This window comes from Adiantum capillus-veneris, chromosome 14 (genome assembly GCF_014529385.1).
Source record: "Adiantum capillus-veneris isolate H3 chromosome 14, ASM1452938v2, whole genome shotgun sequence".
Lineage (NCBI taxonomy): Eukaryota > Viridiplantae > Streptophyta > Polypodiopsida > Polypodiales > Pteridaceae > Adiantum > Adiantum capillus-veneris.
In genome coordinates, this window is record NC_140944.1 from 104,180,905 (window position 1) to 104,199,963 (window position 19,059).

Consider the following 19,059-nt stretch of genomic DNA (forward strand, 5'->3'; position numbering starts at 1 on the left):
AACCTCATTTGAATTTTGCATGCCTTTGTGACAACTTAATTTTAGTCACTGGAAGAGAACTTGCAAGAACGTCATCTATAAAAGCTGTCACTATAATGACTGTCATAATTTAGCACTGTCTTTTCTTTGACTTAAATCATGCTAAAATACTAAAATTTGTGTTCATCTTGCTAGATGAAAAACTGAACTAAGCTCCTTTGGCAACAATGCTAAGAAAAATAACTTTCAAGTGTCAAGATTCTTAAATAGTTAGTCAAAAAAGCACCTCATCCAGTTTCAACTGTCAAGATTCTTAAATAGTTAGTGAAAAAAGCACCTCATCCATGACACTCAAATTATACTATATGAATGCCAAAATGTAGTCTCTGGAGGAAGAGAACATCTTCTGTTTTGCAGCTTACCGATAGAAATGGTTACGTTCCCCATGTTACAGCCCACGTCAAGGCAATCCTTTCCTTCAAACCACTCATGCTTGAAGTACTTCAACCTAGGGTCCTCATCAGAACCCTTGAGAACCTACACAAAGAAAACATAAATCCAGATCGGAGCTGCACTACCATATGGACAATGAAAAACAAATAACAAATCATTCGACCAGTATCTAGGCTAAAGTGCAACCCTTAGTGCTGACTATACCATAAAAGATGCTACAGTGAAAATCAATGAATTACCCTTCCAATCAAATTATCTCATGAAGATCTAGAACCTTGCACAAGATCTACATATACCCCTTTTAAGGCTGAAAGGAGCGTTTTAACAGAAGCATTTTTAGTAGCAAAGAAAAAATTGAACCCAGACACTCGTCCTTTGTTTTTATATATAGTTAGCTGACAGAAAAATTTTGGCCTGCATGTTTAAGAAAACGTATTTCTATAAAACTTTCCAGGATATAGAAAATGCACAAACAGCTGACCAAAGATGTGATACAAAAAGAAACGCATGTGTACAACCCAACACCACTAAGCCCCAAGTGGAGGAATGAAATATACTCCGATGAAAATAGGAAAAAGTCCAGATTCACCACATTGAGGAAAGTGCAAGGTAAAACTTCTTGGTAATCATTCTCAAGACAATATAACCATCAGCTCCAGGCATGTTTTGGTTTTTCCAGCAGAAGCAAACATACTTTGAAGTTTGAAATCGCCGCCCCCCGATTCCCAACATGATTGATGGGAGCGTGAGCAGCAGGAAGAAGTAGCCCTTGTGTTTTCTGCAAACGACGGAGAGAGAGAGAGAGAGAGAGAGAGAGAGAGAGAGAGACCTACGCAATGCTATTCGTGTGTTGTTGGCACCCTTTTTTTTTCCAAGAAAAAGATCCTTCTATTAGTTAATGAAACTGCCCATAGGGCTACAACCACCTCTACAAGAGAGGGGTACAACAATCATGACGGGGAGACTCTCCCAATGGAAAAACAACATATGTACAATGAGGCTAAATCAAGAGATGGGAGGAGGGAAAAGCCACACAGGTGGTCGGTAGTGCCAACTGAGCACACCCTGGAACATGGTGAAGAAAGGCCCAGGGCGCCAGAGTCGAAGGAAAGCCTCTCTGCGCTCCCGCATGCGGTCGGAGCTGCCCTGAAGTCTCTCGAACGTCCCCTGAGAGTATGGATCAACTCTAGCCAAAGATTCCGAACAGTCTCTGCTGGTGGTACAGGGCGAGCCTCGAAGATGCGAAAGCAGCGGGCGCCAGATGAACCATACTGTCAGGCCGCAGATGAGCTCCCAACACTCCTCTCTCTCACTGCACCACTCCTGGGCGTAAGCTTTGTAGCAGGCCTGGAGTGTAGGTCGACCCCCCTGCATCACTATCATCCTGTTGGTGGAGGATAGCTCAAACCGAAGTGCCGGGCCGTGAGAGTGGACCAAGCAACTGCCCCCCAAGTGTACTGCCAAGCAGTGGAAAGAGCTGGCATCAAGCGAAGAAAATGAAGCCAAACCTATTGTGCCAAAGGACAGTCCCAAAGATAGTGACGCTGACTCTCCACAAGATGGTCACAAGCTGCACATGCTGCCGAGAGACCACTATGTACAAGCCATCTCCCAATTGTTGTAGCTCGGTGTGCAACCAGCCACTGGAACAAAGTAACTCGCCTCGGCTGTCTGGAGTCCCACAACCTCTCCCAAAAAAATGTCAAGAACTTAGCTGAGACCCTCCTCCAGCCAATGAGGTGCTGCAGCAGGACGAGCCTCTCTCTGTGAGGACGAGCCTCTCTCTGTGCTGCCAGTATGTGTCGTCCAGTCGAACAGTGTACGGAAAGAAATAGACACCTGGGGGGTCTGCAGAGGAGAAAGGGTCCCTCCAAAGCCACTCTCCACGATCCCACTGTACTCGTGCCAGTGGACAGCTCTCCCAAACCAGCAGTCTCCAGTTGCCAGTCTCAAGAGCTGCTGGGTCGGGATCTATGACACAAGTCCTCCCACACATGCCCACCACTCAGATCCTCTAAAAACAGCACTCTGCCACCTACGGGGCCTCTACTGCAACTCGGTGTAAGCGCCCCTCACCCTCTAGCTCGAAAAACAGGGAGGGTCTAGTCTCTGAGCAAGCCCGAACTGAGATGAGAACCTCCAGTCGCGTGAATTCTCCCATCCATCTGGATGCTATTGACTCGAGAGGTGTGAGCCACTCAGCTGGTACTGCCTCTGAGATGTCCTAACACATGCTCTGGCTACATCCTCTGTCCAAGAATCCTCATGGACAAATACATAACAAGGAGGGCACTGAGTGTCAGCAAACAAATGCACCACAATGTGCTTGCAACCCGCTGTATCTGGAGGCGTCGCGTTGAACTTGGCAAGAGGCCAAAGCGTCTGCACCAGATCTATCCACACTAAGTCCCCTGTGTGGTGTGAGAACTCAGTAGCCTGAGTCTGGAGCCAGTCAAGAACTGTGTGCTGGGTCCACTCTATGTGATCCCTACCACACAGCGGAAAGGAGAAACCCACCCCTGTGTCCAGGGCCTCAATGCCTCTAGCTGCAAGAAAGAGGACCTGGACTCGAAAGCTGGCCTCCTCCAAGTCGGGAGAAGAGTCAACCAAAAACCGAGTGAAGTTGTAGTCGAAGAAGTCCTAGCGTCTGCGAATGTCGAAGCTAGTCAGACCTCTAGGGACTGCTACAGAGGGAGAAGTGTGCACCAAAATAAGCGGCCTCAGGTCGGGTTGTCCCTCTCGAGCCACACGGCTCATAGCGAAAGCACTATCAAGAGAACGCCTCGCGGCAGAAGCGTGCCAATACCCTGCGTCTGAGGAGAAGTGGAAGAAGGGTCGGGAGATGAGGCTATGGGCCTCATTCGGGAGAGAGGAGGGGCAGGAGGCGAAGGTGGAGGGGGGGGGGGGGGGGGGGGGGGGGGGGGTGTGTGTGCAGGGGAGGCGGAGCGGCAGCGTCTGAGGGAGGAGGAGGCGGTGGTGGAGGAACTAAAGTGAACGGGGCCTCCTCGCTGAAGGGGGTCAAAACGGTTCCCAGTCGGAATCCAGTGCTCAGAAGGTCGACCACCAAGGGGAGCAATGGGGCGAGCCCTCCGTTGTCGACTGTCTAATCCATCCCCCATCACCCTAGGCAGCAATACCACCTTGGGGAGGAAGTGCGTGTCACAAACGAGAACCCGCACAGTAGGTAAACCTGCAGCCATGGCCACAACTGAAGCTGCAATGCGTGGAGACTCCAAAATTGTCCGAACATGGAACCAATCCTTGGTAGGAGGGGGAGGAGGTACTCTCGCCTCAAGCCTGGAAAACAGACCGAAATCGGCAAGTCTGCCTCCTCCTTGAGCACATATGTAGTAGGGTCAAAACCGTGATGCCAAAGTCGGAAGTAAGCTCAAGCTGCTCGGATGCCGAGTGGGCTCATCGAGATCACCTTGGCTGTCATACCTGCAGACTCGAACTCTACCTAGTAGTACCCTCTCCCGGGGATCTCGATATCGGTGATCTTGCCCACATCGGAGAGAAGACGAGCCTGTAGTAAATCCCGAACCTCGCCCCGACTCGGCCAAGATAACCGAAGTGGCTTGCAAGCGATCCACTTCGGCCATCAAGCTTGCTTGCTCTTCTGGCGAAAGAGCAAGTTGAAAGGTCGGCTCCGCAGTGTCGGGCGAGGGGGCTTCAATGGAGTCCCTCTGAGGTGGAGCAGAAGGCACCATTCTTTGTCTATTGTTGAGTCGCGGAAGACGAAAGTGACGCGAAGCTCCCAGAAGGCTGCAAGGACAAACTCCTGCGAGCTAAGGGGGGGAGGGGGGATTGCGGGCGGGAACGCAAGGGGTGGGCGGGCGGGCTGAGGCGCAGAGGCCGAATGCAAGCGGGAACGCGAGGGGCGGGCGGGCGGGCTGTGGGCTGGGGTGGGCGCGCTGGGCTGGATGCGCGTTGGCAGGCAGCGAAAAGTGCAGGGTAGGGCAGCGTAAGGGAGGGAAGGGGGGGGAGAGAGCGATGGCAAGGGAGAGGGGGTGCAGAAGCGTGCACAGGGGATGGGGTGAAGGCAGCAGCACCGAGCACGCTCATCCAATTCGAGTGTTCGGAATTCTACCTCCACTGATTAGTGAACTTATTACTCCGAATGGCGCACAAAAACCAATCGTTGTTGGCACACTTACAAATGTTATGTTTTATTAATTTAAGGGTACACACTATAAGAGTCACATAAGTTACCCTAGGGGTGGTTCACACCCAAAGAATAAAATAGTGTACAAGGGTGGCCAGAGGGCCTTTAGACCCAACAACCTCCCACTTAAAGGCTCGATGTGGTACCTTTAAGTAACTCCCACTAAGTGTAAGCAATGCTGATGTTGTTATGCATGCCTCTGCCCGCCCATGCCTCTGTTGGCTATGAACAACAGTGTTCGTTCATCCAAGCTGTATCTTAATTAGCAAGACACTTAGTGTGAACATTGGCAGGGTTATCCTGTGTTTTGACCTTTGTCAGTGTGACAAGGCCATCATCTAGTACCTGGCGTATAAAATGGTATCACACATCAATGTGTTTGGTACGAGCATGGAACATGGCATTCTTAGCCAGGTATACAGCACTCTAACTATCACAACTAAGCACTGGAGCATGAGCTAGAAGACCAAAAGTCCTCACAAGACGGCCAAGCCAAATGGCTTCTTTTGAAGCCTCTATGACTGAAATATATTCAGCCTCTGTAATGCTCAATGCAACAATCTTTTGCAATCTTGAACACCAAGAAATAGCTCCACCAGCTAATGTAAAGACATAGCCAATGTAAAGACATAAACATTGGTAGATTTTCGAGTGTCAAGATCACATGCCATGTCCGAATCACAGAATCCCCGCACAGACAATGTACCCTTTCAATAACATATGTATGTGTCCTGTATACCTTTCAAGTACCTGAAAATGCTCTTCACTGCCTCCCAATGTGGTTTGCCACGGTTAGACATAAACCTGCTAACAACTCCCACTGCATAAGCAATATCCGGTCGTGTAGCAACCATAGCATACATCAAAGACCCACAAGCTGATGCATAAAGAATACCTTTCATAGCATGGGCAGTTTTGCAGCATCTCTTGGGCAATTATGTTTGTTAAGCTTTGTGTGTGGAGGTAACGGCACACCAAGAGCCTTAGCATCACCCATATTAAATCTCTCAAGCACTTTCTTGATGTACTTGTCTTGAGAAAGGAATAAAAGACGCGTCCTTCTATCCCTTGCAATTCGCATACCCAAAATATGTTCAGTTGCACCCAAATCTAACTTCGTTTTCAAAGCATTCAAAGTTCCTTATGCTTGCCTACAATCAGCATATCATCCACATATAGGACTAGCACAATAAGACTACCATCAGGAGCCTTTTTAGTGTAAAGACAATAATCTGCGTGACTGCAGTTGAACCCATGGTTAAGCATAAAAGTATCAAACTTTTTGTACCACTGTCTAGGGGCTTGTTTCAGCCCATACAAGCTGCGTTTCAATTTGCATACCAAATGCTCTTTCCCTAGAATGACAAAGCCCTAAGGCTACTACATGTACAGCTCCTCATCCAAGTCACCATGTAAGAAAGCAGTGATTACATCCATTTGATCCAACTCCAAATCCAAGAGAGAACATAAAGCAAACAAAACCCGGAGTGTAGCCATCTTCACCACAGGTGAAAAGATCTCTTGGAAGTCTATGCCTTCCTTCTGTGCATAACCCTTAGCAACCAAACGTGCTTTGTACTTAGGTTTTTCATCAACACATTTGACCTTATAAACCCACTTGTTAGGAATAGCCTTCCTACCTTTGGGCAAAGGCACAAGCTCCCATGTATTGTTTGCATACAGTGACTACATCTCAGATTTCATAGCAAGCTCCCACTTACTTTTGTCTTCACAAGATTGGGCCTCTTTGTATGTAAGAGACTCCCCTTCATCTGTCAACAAAATGCAATCCATAGATGGTTGAAACCTCTATGGTTGCCTTCTAACATGTGTAACCTTCTCACCCAATGATCTGCATCAACTGGTAATGGGTCTACATCGTCCGAAATGTGCACACCATCAATTGGCGGCTGATTTTCAGCATTACCTCGCTGTTGTAGTTCATTTTCAGCATGCTGGTCATGTGGTATAATCCCATTTTGTCCATCTATTTGTTGTCCATTGTCTTCTGGCAAATGCACAATAGGTGGTTGTTCATTTCAGCATCAAAAGGAGTCGAATTTTCAACCAAAGGTGGCTTTATGGCTAGCTGATTTTGATGAAACTTGACCTTCTTTTTGTCAATGTCTACATGTGTAGCATTTTTCAACAATTTAACCTCATTGAAAACTACATCTCGGCTGCGTATTATCTTCCTTTACTGAGGTATCCAAACTCGGTAACCCATCTCTCCCTCATCTCCATATCCCATGAAGATGTCCTTGATAGATTTCATGTCAAGTTTGGTCCTCTGATCAACAAGTACATGCACAAATGCATCGCAACCAAAGCCTCGTAAATGGTCATATGAAGCCGGTTTGCTAGACCAAAACTCTTCAGGGATGCCATTATCTAACGCACGACTCGGAGAGCCATTGTGCACATGAACTGCAATTTTAAGAGCCTCTCCCCAAAACCATTGAGGGAGATTAGCCATGGACAACATGCATCTCACTCTCTCACAACCTGTGCAATTATATCTTTCAGCCACACCATTAGATGATAGATTATAAGGGGCTGTCAATTGCCTCTTAATACCATTAATTTCACAAAAACTGTTAAACGCACGTGATACATACATGAATAAGTCAAGTAAATCACTGTTACATTTTAGTACATACACCCATGTCTCTCTATTGTGATCATCAAAGGAAGACAAAGTACCGTGCACCTCCATGTGAATTCACCGGCATAGTGCAAACATCAGAATATACTAAATCAAGAACATGCAATTTGCAAGCAACACCAAAGGAATAAGAGAACTTCACTTGCTTTCCAAAGATACAACCATTACAAAAATCAAGGCCAGGGCCTTTTACATCAAGCTTTCCCAAAGAGAAGAGAACATCAAGCCCTTTTTCACTCATATGGCCAAGTCTTTTGTGCCAAAGCTCCTCGTGAGAATGAACTTCAACCACAGCCAAAAACTTGCCAGGTAATGCCTTGCAATGCAAATAATAAAGAGAACCCTTCTTGCTGCCCTTTACAATCATCATAGAGCCTTTAAGCACTTTCCAAGAGCCACCACCAAACATAGTGTGATAACCCTTCACATCTAGCTGCCCAACCGATGCCAAGTACATACCTAACATCATGTATAATCAGCTCTTGACCATTTTCAAGCGCCAATGTATAGTGCCCCTCACATGCATAGTTATTGCCCAAGTAAACTTTACCCAGACTACCTGGAGTGTATGAAGCAAAAGACTCCAAAGATGGAGTAACATGAAACGAGGCACCACTGTCTACTATCCATGATTGTGACAAACCATCCTGTGCTGAAAGTAATACATCAATTACCTCTGGTTTTGTGATATACATGTCACTGGCCATTGCCACACTATCATCATGAAGGCATGAGTCAACAACAAGTGCATCATCTGTATCAACAATTTCTTCAATGACAACATTCAAAGCAACATTTTCCTTCGCAACTTCTTTGGAAGAAGAGTCATGATCATCACTTTTAGCATCACTTCTTGCCCTATTGTTTCTTTCTTTCAAGTTCCTGCTTGTAGTACCTGCAATCAGGCTTTTTGTGCCCTTTGCGTCCACATTGATAGCATGTAACATCCTAGGACTTACCCCTGCTCTTACTCCTATCCTTGCCTCTATTGTTTGCATGATTCTTCCTTTCAGACCTACCTCTTACATTATACGCTGACCCGCTGCTTTCACCGTTGGTCTTTCTTCTAATCTCTTCATTGAGAATAGAACCTCGTACACCATCAAATGTCAAAGCAACATTGTTGCTCAAAGAGACAACCAAAGCTTCTCAACTGTCAGGTAAAGTCATCAATAAGAAGCTAGCCTTGAGAAATCGAGTAAAGAAACTGAATTTCATCAAGTACAATCTCTTTGCCCTTCATTTGTCAAAGTGGATTTCTTAGCCCGATAATCAACCACGGCATTGTTCTTGTGGTACCAATGGATTCCTCGGAGGACATCACACCCTTCCCAAGGCATGATATAACAGTCCTCATGCCCTAAACACCCCTAACATTGTTTGCCAATGATCGGTGTAATGGCAACATCCCGTCCAGGTGCCAATAGAACTACCTCCGCGTGTGGCCTCAGCCTGTCGAGCGTCGAGCAACCAATTCAAGTGAAAAGAAGTTGGCCTTGGCTCCTCCATCAAAGAAAATGAGGGCTTCCTGATCTTTCACTTTGCCCCAAGTGCGGCAAAGTTTTGTACTTTCGTTCATCTGATTCGGGTCGGGCCCCACGCAATGTGGTACCAATTTTGCTTTCATCTTTCCTTTTCTTCCACACTTGCTCAGTAACTTCAAGTTTATATTTTGGTGGTCCTTTGGTTCATCGTCGTTTCAAGAGTTATTGTCCATCTCGTTCTACGAGTACAATTTCTTCTTTTCTGCACTCGTTTGTCCTTTCGCCTTTCCTCCCTACCTAAGAGGAGAAGCAATGGCCACACGCCATCTCGAGTAAATCGTATCAATTGGGTAATTCTTCAGGTGTTTCACCAATCTCGGGTCCCTGGAGTACTTAATCAATCTGTTCACACATACGCCAGTCTGCAGCTGATGTTTGTACTCCGTTTTGACAAACTTGTCCGTTGAAAAAAATTTGCCCAAATCATCATTCTTTTCTTCAGTTCCCGCGCCGAATTAGATTCACTTTAAAACAGTTCACAAAAAGATGACGGCCCGACTAGTTCCGTACCAAGAGGTCTTGGCCCCAAAGACTGGCACCCCTTTCGGTATTTCTTTTTATATTAATTTGTGTGCAAAGTACAAGAGCCCGCGGGTGCTCACTCTCAGTCTCTTCGTCCAGATGCCTAGAGAAGTGAGCCCCTAAGGCTTATTTATTCTTACAAGGAATGCCCAAAAGCAGAGCCCCAAAAGTTTTCAACTCAAAATCAAAAGCAATTGATCTCGAAAAGCTTCTCAAACTCAAAAGCATTAATCTCCAAAAGCTCGCAGCGTGATTTGCGGAAATCTGTACTGTCAACGGAAATCACGAAATTCCGTACGCTGCCACTTCAGCATGTCAATGCGTTCTACAGCCATCCGTACAGTGCTATGTAAGCCTGTCGGCGCATTTTCCGGGGGTCTGCCACGTCAGTAGTCAACGTGTGTGTGTGTTTGTCCGGGGACCTGCCACGTCACTAGCATGTGACAACTTCATTCGGTTTCTTGGCACCCTTCATCTGACTTTGAGGCAGCTTGCTTCATAGTCCATGTACTGTTCCTTGCAGCTAGAGGGATAGAGGCCTTGGACACGACGGTTGGCTTCTCTCTTCCCCTATGTGGCAGGAACCAATCAGAGTGGACATTGGACTCAGTGTTGGAGTGGCCTCAGACACAGGCCCTCGAGTTCTCTCACCACATAGGAGACCTGGAGGTTACAGACCTGGTACAAACTTTGTGGCCGTTGACCAAGTTCTCAATGACACCTCCTTACTCGGCAGGATGTAGAAACATTGTGGTACACTTCTTTGCTAACACGCAGAGCCCATGTATACATACATGAGGAGTCCTGAACAGAGGAGATTGCCCTAGCACGACACGCTCTTCTTGGGCCTAGGCCAGACACTCTTTACAACCCCTATCTAAGGGATGCTCGGATGCGGATTATTCCCAATCCAAGCCAGCCTCAAAGATAGTGCAGTTATCTGATGCTGCAGCATCAGTTCTTTCTCGTTCTCCATGAGGATTGCCTCATGGAACGTACATGGATTAGGTGGGCCCCAATTACAGTGCCAGGGCGATCGATTGCGTCAGGAGCTTCAACGATGCCTTATGGGCGGCGAGATTGATATTCTTATGTTGTAGGAGCATCATCTTCGTGAGAGCCGCATTAGACGTTGTGGTCAGCTTTTGCGTGGACGATATAAGACATTTTGGTCAATTGCATTTGGACCTGGTGGTATCCAGAGAGGGGTATCTATGACTGTTGCGGACTCTTGGCAGCAAGCCATTGTGGGCAGAGGCATTATTGTACGCGGCAGGGCTCAATGGATTACTTTGCAGTTTCACAACGGCCTCTTGGGCTTCCTGAACATCTATGCACCCAATGTGGCAAGTGCACGTGTTGAGTTTTGATCTCACATTGTAGAATCTCTGCCGCATGCAGAGCAATGGTGCATTGGGGGTGACTTCAACATGCTGGAGAACCCCTCTGACAGGACTGGAGGTAACCATGCTACTATGCACAGGGCTGAGTTGGCAGCTTGGAAGAGGCTATATATGACTTTGAGGGTTTCAGATGTTTGGTAGCACTCTGGCTTTGTGAGGCCCCCAGACAACTTGGCCTTCTCTCGCTCGGACCGTAGAGTGGGAGGAGTGAATCTATCTAGGATAGATCGCTTTTACGTCAGTGACCACTTCTGTGACATGAGTGGGTCAATTGCATTCTAGCTGGGACATCTTTTTCGGACCATGCACCAGTGATCCTCACTGTGATAGATAGACAGAGGAAGGGGAGCACGATGCTTCGCATCCCTGAGAGGATCTTGTTGGATTTAGAGCTCAGAGAGCAAGTAATGGCTCTCTGGACAGAGGGCTTGGACACGCAGGACTCTCTTGCTGACAGAGTGGCCTTTGGACTTGCTCAGCTTAGTCGACTCTTTCTTCAGGAGTCTACGGCTCGTCTAGTTGCAACGAGAGAGGAGGAGCGGTGTCTCCGACAAGGCATTGCTTCCTTGCAGAGGATGCAGGAGCAGCACCCAGACAGTCCTGGTTGGAGGAGCAGTTGCAACAGGCTTGCGAGGAGCTTGCCAGCATAGAGAGGCGTCATGAGTTTGCTTTCCATTGACAGGCATCTCAGTGGATCCAGGTGGGTGAGAGTGAAGGGGGCGCTCTTTGAGACAGTGGGACCCCGACATGCGAATGCCAGTGTCAGCCAGTTGAGGAGGCCTTATGGGTCAGTTGCTTCAGAGCCAGAGGACATGCGTGCAGTTGCTACTCACTTTTACCGTGACCTATTGTCAGCAAAGCCTCGGTCAGAGCGTCAGTATGAATGCAAAGAGCAGGTTTGGGCATAGATGCCTTGTCTTGTGATTGAGGAGATGCGCCAGAGGCTTCGGCTGCCTCTTCAGCTAGAGGAGCTCCATGCGGCTCTCAGAGCACTTCCCCGTGGTAGTTGTCCCGGTGAGGATGGTTTGACTCCCAGTTTTTTCCTTGAGTACTGGGACCTGCTTGGCTCAAACCTCTACAACGCTTTTCGATACATCTTGCACACAGGAGAGATGCTTGACAGCATGAGTGAGGGCTTGATCTACCTCGTTCCCAAGGAGGGTGGCTCCTTGGATGAGATCGGCAGTGGCGGCTCATCACCATCCTCAACTCAGCCTACAAAATTTTAGCCAAGGCTCTGAGCTTGAGGATTCAACCACTTCTAGAGAGCATTATACATAGGACACAGACAGGTTTTGTCAAGGAGCGCAGTATCCTTGACAACATCTTCACTTTTTGGGAGGCATCTGCCCTCGCGCGCGTCCGTGGTAAGGATCAGGTGATACTTCTTCTCGATTTTGAGAAGGCCTACAACATAGGTGACTGGGACTTTTTGGAGGGCACTCTACATAGGATGGGCTTCTCAGATGCTTGGATCAGAGGTGTGTCAGCTCTCTACAGACGTGCACACAGTCAGGTGCTTTTGGCAGGAGGTAGAGGAGATCGTTTCATGCTCACACCTTCAGTCAGACAGGGCTGCCCTCTTGCCCCCTTCCTCTTTTTGTTCTATGCTGAGGCGATGAGCAGATTTTTGGTTTAACAACAGGTTGTTCTACGTGGCTTGGCGCTCCCTATTCGTGGCAATGAGCTATTGGATGCTGAGTTTGCAAATGACTCAGCTTTGTACTTGGAGGGCCAACCTGCACAGGTGTGAGCAGGCTCTTGAGACGTTTTGTTGTGCATCAGGCGCACTGATCAACTGGAGGAAGACAGTGGCTTTTTCGGTTGGCAGTGCTTCTACACCTGATTGGCTACCACGTGAGGGTTTTAGATGGATCCCCCCAGGGACTCCAGTTCGATACTTGGGTTGTCAGGTTAGCTTGGACTTGTCTCCCGAGCAGCAGATTGCTCCCCTCCTCTTGTCCATCAGGAGGAAGTTGTTACATTGGAGCTCGGCTCGACTTTCTTTGGCAGGCAGAGTTATAGTAGCCAACCAAGTGTTGTTGGCTACTATGTGCTACATTACATCTTGCTGGATCTTTTTGAGCTCCTGCATCAGCCAGGTAGAGAGGCTAATTAGTAACTTTCTTTGGACAGGGCGCAACACTCAAATAGCCTGGGCCAAAGTAGCCTGGCAGGTCATCACTCTACCTTGTTCTCGGGGGGGGTTGGGGATCATAGACCTAGCATAGCAGAGCAGAGCCCTTCTTGGGAAGTTTTTTGTCAAAGGACTACTTCCAAGGGAGGAGCCCTGAAGGAGTTTTTACTTCTGCGGCTTAGAGCTAGAGTGCCTCAAGCAAGAAGCCCCTGGAGACCTTCCATCAGATGGATTTTCACAGAGATGCGCACAGTTGGTTTGAGCAGGAGACTGGAGGATTGTTTTGCTGTGAGCCTGCTTCGCTCCTGGGAGCAGTTGTGGAGAGGCCTAGAGCAGCACCAACCCACTTGCACGAAGGAGCGCCTGAGACAGCCCCTTGTTTGGAACCCACGGGTCAGCACTCAAAGAGGCCACTTGGTTGGTAGTAGGCCTCATGTTTCTTGGGGTCACACCTCTAGAGTCAGCAACACCCAGGCGAATGGGGGCCTTCACACGATTGGAAGTCCTCATTGCAGTTCGGGCCTGCTCAGAGATTGTACCCTCCATTGTTCTTCAAGTTACAGGGCAAGGGTCGACTACACACAATCTCGGTAGAGGCCCCACAAGTTACGAAGTGTTGTTTTCAGAGGATTTGAGTAGCGGGCATCTGCGGGAGGACTTGTGTCATAGATCCTGACCTAGCAGCTCTTGAGATAGGGCTGTGGGCTTGGGAGAGTTGTCCACTGGCACGAGTGCAGTGGGATCCTAGAGAGTGGTTTTGGAGGGACCCTTTCTCTTCAGCCGGCCATCCAGGGGTCTCTTTCTTTCGGTTACTGTTCGACTCAGACGTCACATACTGGCAATACGGAGAGAGGCTCGTCCTGCAGCAACACCTCATTGGCAGGAGGAGGGTCTCACAACTGAGTTCTTGTCAGCCTTTTGGGCGAGGTTGTGGGACGCAAACAGCCGCGATGAGTCACCGTGTTTCAATGGCTAGTTGCACATAGAGCTACCGCAGTGGGGAGATGGCTAGTACATAGTGACCTTCCGACAGCATGCACAGCTTGTGACTATCCTTTGAAAAGTCAGCGTCACTGTCTGTGGGACTGCCCCATGGCACAACAGGTTTGGCTTCGGGTCCTTCGGCTGATACCATCTCTTTCCACAGCAAGGCCACGTCCGAGAAGCTGAACATCGAGGATCTTGCCCACATCTGCGAGAAGGCTGGCCTGAATGAGATCACGCACCTCCCCTCTATTGGGTCTGGTGCTGAGAATCTTGTAGATAACAGAGGTGTCCTGAAGGCGCGCCTCCTCTGCCTCTAAGCTCGCTTGCTCTGTCGGCAAGAGAGCAAATCGGATGGTGGGTTCTGTAGGGTCGGGCGAGGGGGCTTCAGTGGAGTCCTCTGTGGCGGAGCAGAATCCTCCATCTGTGTTTGATGTTGCAAAGGCGAATCGAGGGCATCGATGCGAACGAAGCTAGTCGGTGTCGCTGTGAACCAACACCAATAGAAACACGAGGTGGGGGTGGGGGAATGTGGGCAGGCTGCGTGCAGCGCGGGGCCCGGGGGGGGGGGGGATAGCTCAAGGCAGCGCGCGAAGGGCGGGCAGCTCAAGGCAGGCGGGGCTGAGGCAAGGGGGGTTGGAAGGGACAAGGTAGCGCGAGGGGGAGCAGAGGGGATAGGAGCAATGGCGATGGTGAGCGCAAGCGTGAGCAGCAGCAGTGAGCGCGTCGGCTTTTACAATTCGAAGTCACCTTAGTTTCCTTCATTTTATTTCCTAATGCTAGGCAGCAACATCTACCTTCCCAGTAGCGCTTTGAATTAAGAATCTCTCCCACTGGCTTGTACATTGGATTGGAGCAATTTCTCTTGCCAAAATCGTCCTTATCAGCTTCAACGAGTTCTCCTTTCCTAACCGCTTGCCATTTGCGGCTTCCTCTTCGCCTGCCCTCGTCATCGTCATTGGATTCGTATGTTCCTCGTCTCTCTCAATTCCATCACCCTCCGTTAGTATCCAGTTGAAGATTGTTGCTACCAACGGTGTCTTGCTGTGATAATAACCCTCAATTGCTGCATTTTGGTGGGGGCTGAAAACCGAAAAACGCGGGCTAATCTAAGGGCTGAATCTGAAAAGGCTGGTGCCATTGCTGGATCTGCGACGGTACGGCGAGGTTATGGCTGAAGCTGAATTGGGTACGGTAGGCTGATCTGATGAAAAACGCTGGCTGCCTAATCATGCTGATGAAAACGCCGGGTTGCTAATGAAGGAAACGCTAGCATGCTGAGGTATTACAGGTACTTGGTCCTTGTACTAAGGGTACTTACTTATGCTTGAGAAGTGACCCCGAGGGTAGCTTGGTCGGGCAATGCCAATAAAAAACCCACGATTAAATTGGTTGGCTAAAATGTCACTTATTGGTGAGTTAACAAACTCACTTATAAGAGGTGCTTCACATGTAGCTACTACCTAGGCCTGGTACTAATGATATGTATGGGAACACTCCCCATTGCCTACACCTAGCAAACACTGGCGGTGCTCATGTGCAATCAGAGGGTATGCAACTATGCTAAAGTGCATGGACATGCACGTACTGCGTACAAGCTTGCAAGGTGCCAGAACACTTCCTAGGCTGTCCTAAACCGTAGAAGTAGGAGTTATAGTTGTCCACATGCACATAGGGTTCGATGTGCGCGTAACAGTTTTTCAGTTGTGAAAGGGTAAGATCTTTTGCAATCCATACCTTGGTATGCTTGAGCAGATGAGATTGTTGAAGTAGACGTTAAAAGTGGAGAATGGTATGGCCACTAGGAATGGGTTTGTTGTGTCGATGCTTGCTCTTGGCACTGACACTTCACATCTTGCTTGTGTCGAGTTGAATTCATGGCAGTGTGTTGGATGGTCATAATAGATACGTAGAAATTGTCGCTCGAGTCAACTGTCGAGGGGAGCCCTCCAATGCGGACCTTGAGTGAGTTTCTGTTGTTGAAGATGACGCTCTCAAAACTATAGTGACACACGTGTCTCCATAGTCAAGGAGATGCGTGCAGTCACATCCTTCCTTTGCTTGCCGAGCTTCGTGTCTAACTCGCGGACTTTTTTGAAGGAGAATCTACCATTTTCTCAAGCTTGGCCTCAAGTGCGCTAGTTCCAATTCGAGGTCGTGGTTTTCCTTGAGCACCTTCTCGACAGTGGCTTAAAGCTTCTCAAGCTACTCTTGCTTGCTTGGAGCCATGAAAACAAATGCAAAGGAACGGCGATTCGTGGAAGAAGGGGGGGTTTGGAGGGGTTTACCCTTCGATTTCTTGCTTGAGGGGCTATGAGGGGGAAAATCCTCCTCTGTGGCTAGAATGGGAGGGTGACCTTGGAGTGGCCTAATCACCCATAATAAAGAGAAGAAGTCTCTGTTTATTTTTGGGGGCTTATGAGGGGGGGAACACCCTCTCTAATGGAGATAAGGTAGGGTGTTTTGAGGAGATTTATGAGGTGTCGCAAAACATGCAGAGGGTTTATCAAGTGTGCCGACGAGCGTCGCAAGTAGCTAATGCAGACACATCGCTACGAGCTACTGTTGTAGGGACACCAAAGCGCTGTGAGCAGAGACATCGAAGCGAGATGGGACTGCAATGACCAGCCATTGCACATATGTTGAGAGGGCGTTGTGAGTAGAGACACCGAAGCAAGGCGGGACAGCAATGACGAGCTACTACATAGATGAGAGAGAGAGAGAGAGAGAGAGAGAGAGAGAGAGATTTTATTATCGTCCTCGGACCTATGGGACCAAAGTTACATGTGATGTAGTATGTATGTCACAAACTGTTGACATGTCAAGCCACTGCAGAACGAAGCCACTGTGCAGATCACCAACCAAGGGGCCTAGGCCCTAAACCCTAAGAAGCAGAAGCAGTAGGAGTTGATGACGTGGCAAAGCTGTACGGAATCCCCAATTTCACGCTGGCATGCTGAGGTGGCAACTGTACAGATTTCCGCAAAACGCGCTGACAGCTCTTGGCACTTTTCGGCCAGTTGCTTTTGAGTTTGAAGCTTTTCACTGTAACTGCTATTCAGGCCAAGGGCCTTTAAATAAGTGCAGAGGGCTCAGTCTCTGACACACTTCAGTGAAAAGGAGCAAAGCGCGAGTATCGGCATTGTACTGAGTTCAAGTAATATAAAGAAATGCCGAAAAGGGTGCCAAGGTTTGGGGCCAATACTCTCTAGGGTGGAATTATGTCACTCTGTGTCGCGTGTGCTCTCTCTCTCTCTCTCTCTCTCTCTCTCTCTCTTTCAGTTCAATTGCTATTGAAGTGCTAAAAATCTGTTCAATGGTGCTCGTCTTGTGACAATGTATGTGGTTGATGAGTGACTGATGTGACCAAAAGCTGAGTACTCTAGTAGTGTGTGGTACTCAAACTCTCGAACTTGCAATGAGCATAATGTGCACAATCGATTTGACTCTTCTCCATTGCCCCAACGCCCCGTCTCGCATCGAAGGGAGTGGGAGCTAAGCCGAATGGCTGCGATAGTGCGTATCGCTAACAGTGGGATTGGCTCAAGCATGTAAGGGCGAGTATGGTTTTCTATTTCAGTGAAGAACATGGTTTTGTAGCTGGGGGCAATATGGATGGTGTACTGTATGAAGTGTGACCCACCGGATTCCTCCCAAGCCGTAATACATTGGCGTCGTAGAAAAGCTTCATTCACTTGGGAGTCAATTGAGACATCATGTAGCAAGTGTAATGCATCCCAGATCCCAAACCACTTCTTTATGTCTTGCATCCATCCCATGCTCAAGATCTTGCTTCTATGCGTCTTTTGAACTTTTTTGCTTCCTTCCTATGCAAACGTAGGAAGTCGATGTGGGGTTTTGATGCATCTTACAACCCTTTCCATGCCCCTAACCTCAATTGGAAGAGATCCTGACTCAAGAAGTAGGAGCATATATGGTATTTGTGTCTTAACTTAGAGAAAGTTTGTAAGAAAGCGCTTTTGAGCACTTTCCAAGGAGACTTTGAGATGCTCCCGTCCCACACTTCAACTCCATAAAGAAGAACCGGTGTCACCAATGTGTCAAAAAGGTACTTCTTGAGAACCCAACATTTGATGTTTCCCGCGTTACACATGTTCTCAAATGCATAGTATGCTCTCTTTCCCGCTTCAAAACGACACATAGCACATTCATGCCACTTGTTATTGACCGGAACCTCAAGGCCAAGGTACTAATATGTTACCATATAAATGTGGTCGTGATGTGTGTGAACACACTTAGGACCACCGAGACATTTTTTCCCTCACTAAAAGATTTTTTCTTCGGTGCATTGTATATACGTCCATCACTCTAGGGCTAACTCATCTTTCCATTGCACACTAAGTAATATACTCTCTGTTGTGTGCCTTGAGCTTCCTTCGTCCTCTCCAAGCTGTGTGTGTTTCCCTAATTCCAATAATTGGTATCAGAGCAGGTTGCGTCCTCCCTGGCTTAGTTGCCAGCAGCTCCAGCACACACCTGCTCACTTTCTCCGATTTCTGTGAGCTTTGGCGAGCGTCAGCAGGTCGACAAATACTTTGTAGAGCCTGGTTTGCTCAGATTTCTGATTCGGGCTCATTTCGGCCTTCGTTTCCACTATAGGCAGGATTGCGTATGGTATTTCGTCATTTTGTGCAAAAATTCTGTTAGGGTTGTTTTTTGTATAACAGGTCCCTTACAGTCTTCTACGGTTTGTGCTATATAGCAAGTGTTGTTCCCGCTTTGTTTCTCCTCTTTTCGTACAGTTTTCACATCAAGTGCAACATTCTCCATGACTGACAACAACACAGATGTGTTCAAGATGTTTGCTGCTGTGGATGGGGACAATTACCCTATGTAGGCTTATATGATGAAACATAGCCTCGTGTCAAAGGGCGTTTGGAATATTATGCAGGGCATTGATGTGCGTCCTGGTTTTAAGGATGTAGGCGATGTTGAGGATGTTGTAGGTTTTGGTGGCAAGATTGCTGCTACCACAGCTGTTTTGCCTAGGGCTGAGAAACGTTGGGATGTAAAAGATTCGCAGGCTCATGCATTGATTGCGTTGTCTGTGAAGCGCACTATTACTCCTCATTCGTTCAGCAAAATCTGCAAAACAAGCTTGGGATATTTTGGTTGGTCTTTATGCAAGTCGCAATGAGGCAAAAATTGCATTGCTGTGTAAAGAGCTGGAGTCGAAGATTATGCAT

At 48.0% G+C, this 19,059-nt stretch overlaps 1 protein-coding gene across 1 annotated transcript in view; it reads right to left on the reverse strand.

The window, feature by feature from the left end:
* Positions 1 to 19,059, reverse strand: part of LOC147442877 (S-adenosyl-L-methionine-dependent methyltransferases superfamily protein) — a 51,969-nt gene that overhangs the window by 27,629 nt on the left and 5,281 nt on the right. Inside the window, exon 2 of the mRNA XM_086528880.1 lies at positions 402 to 516. Coding sequence (XP_086385006.1) covers positions 402 to 516 — 115 coding nt within the window. The remainder of the gene's footprint in view (positions 1 to 401; positions 517 to 19,059) is intronic.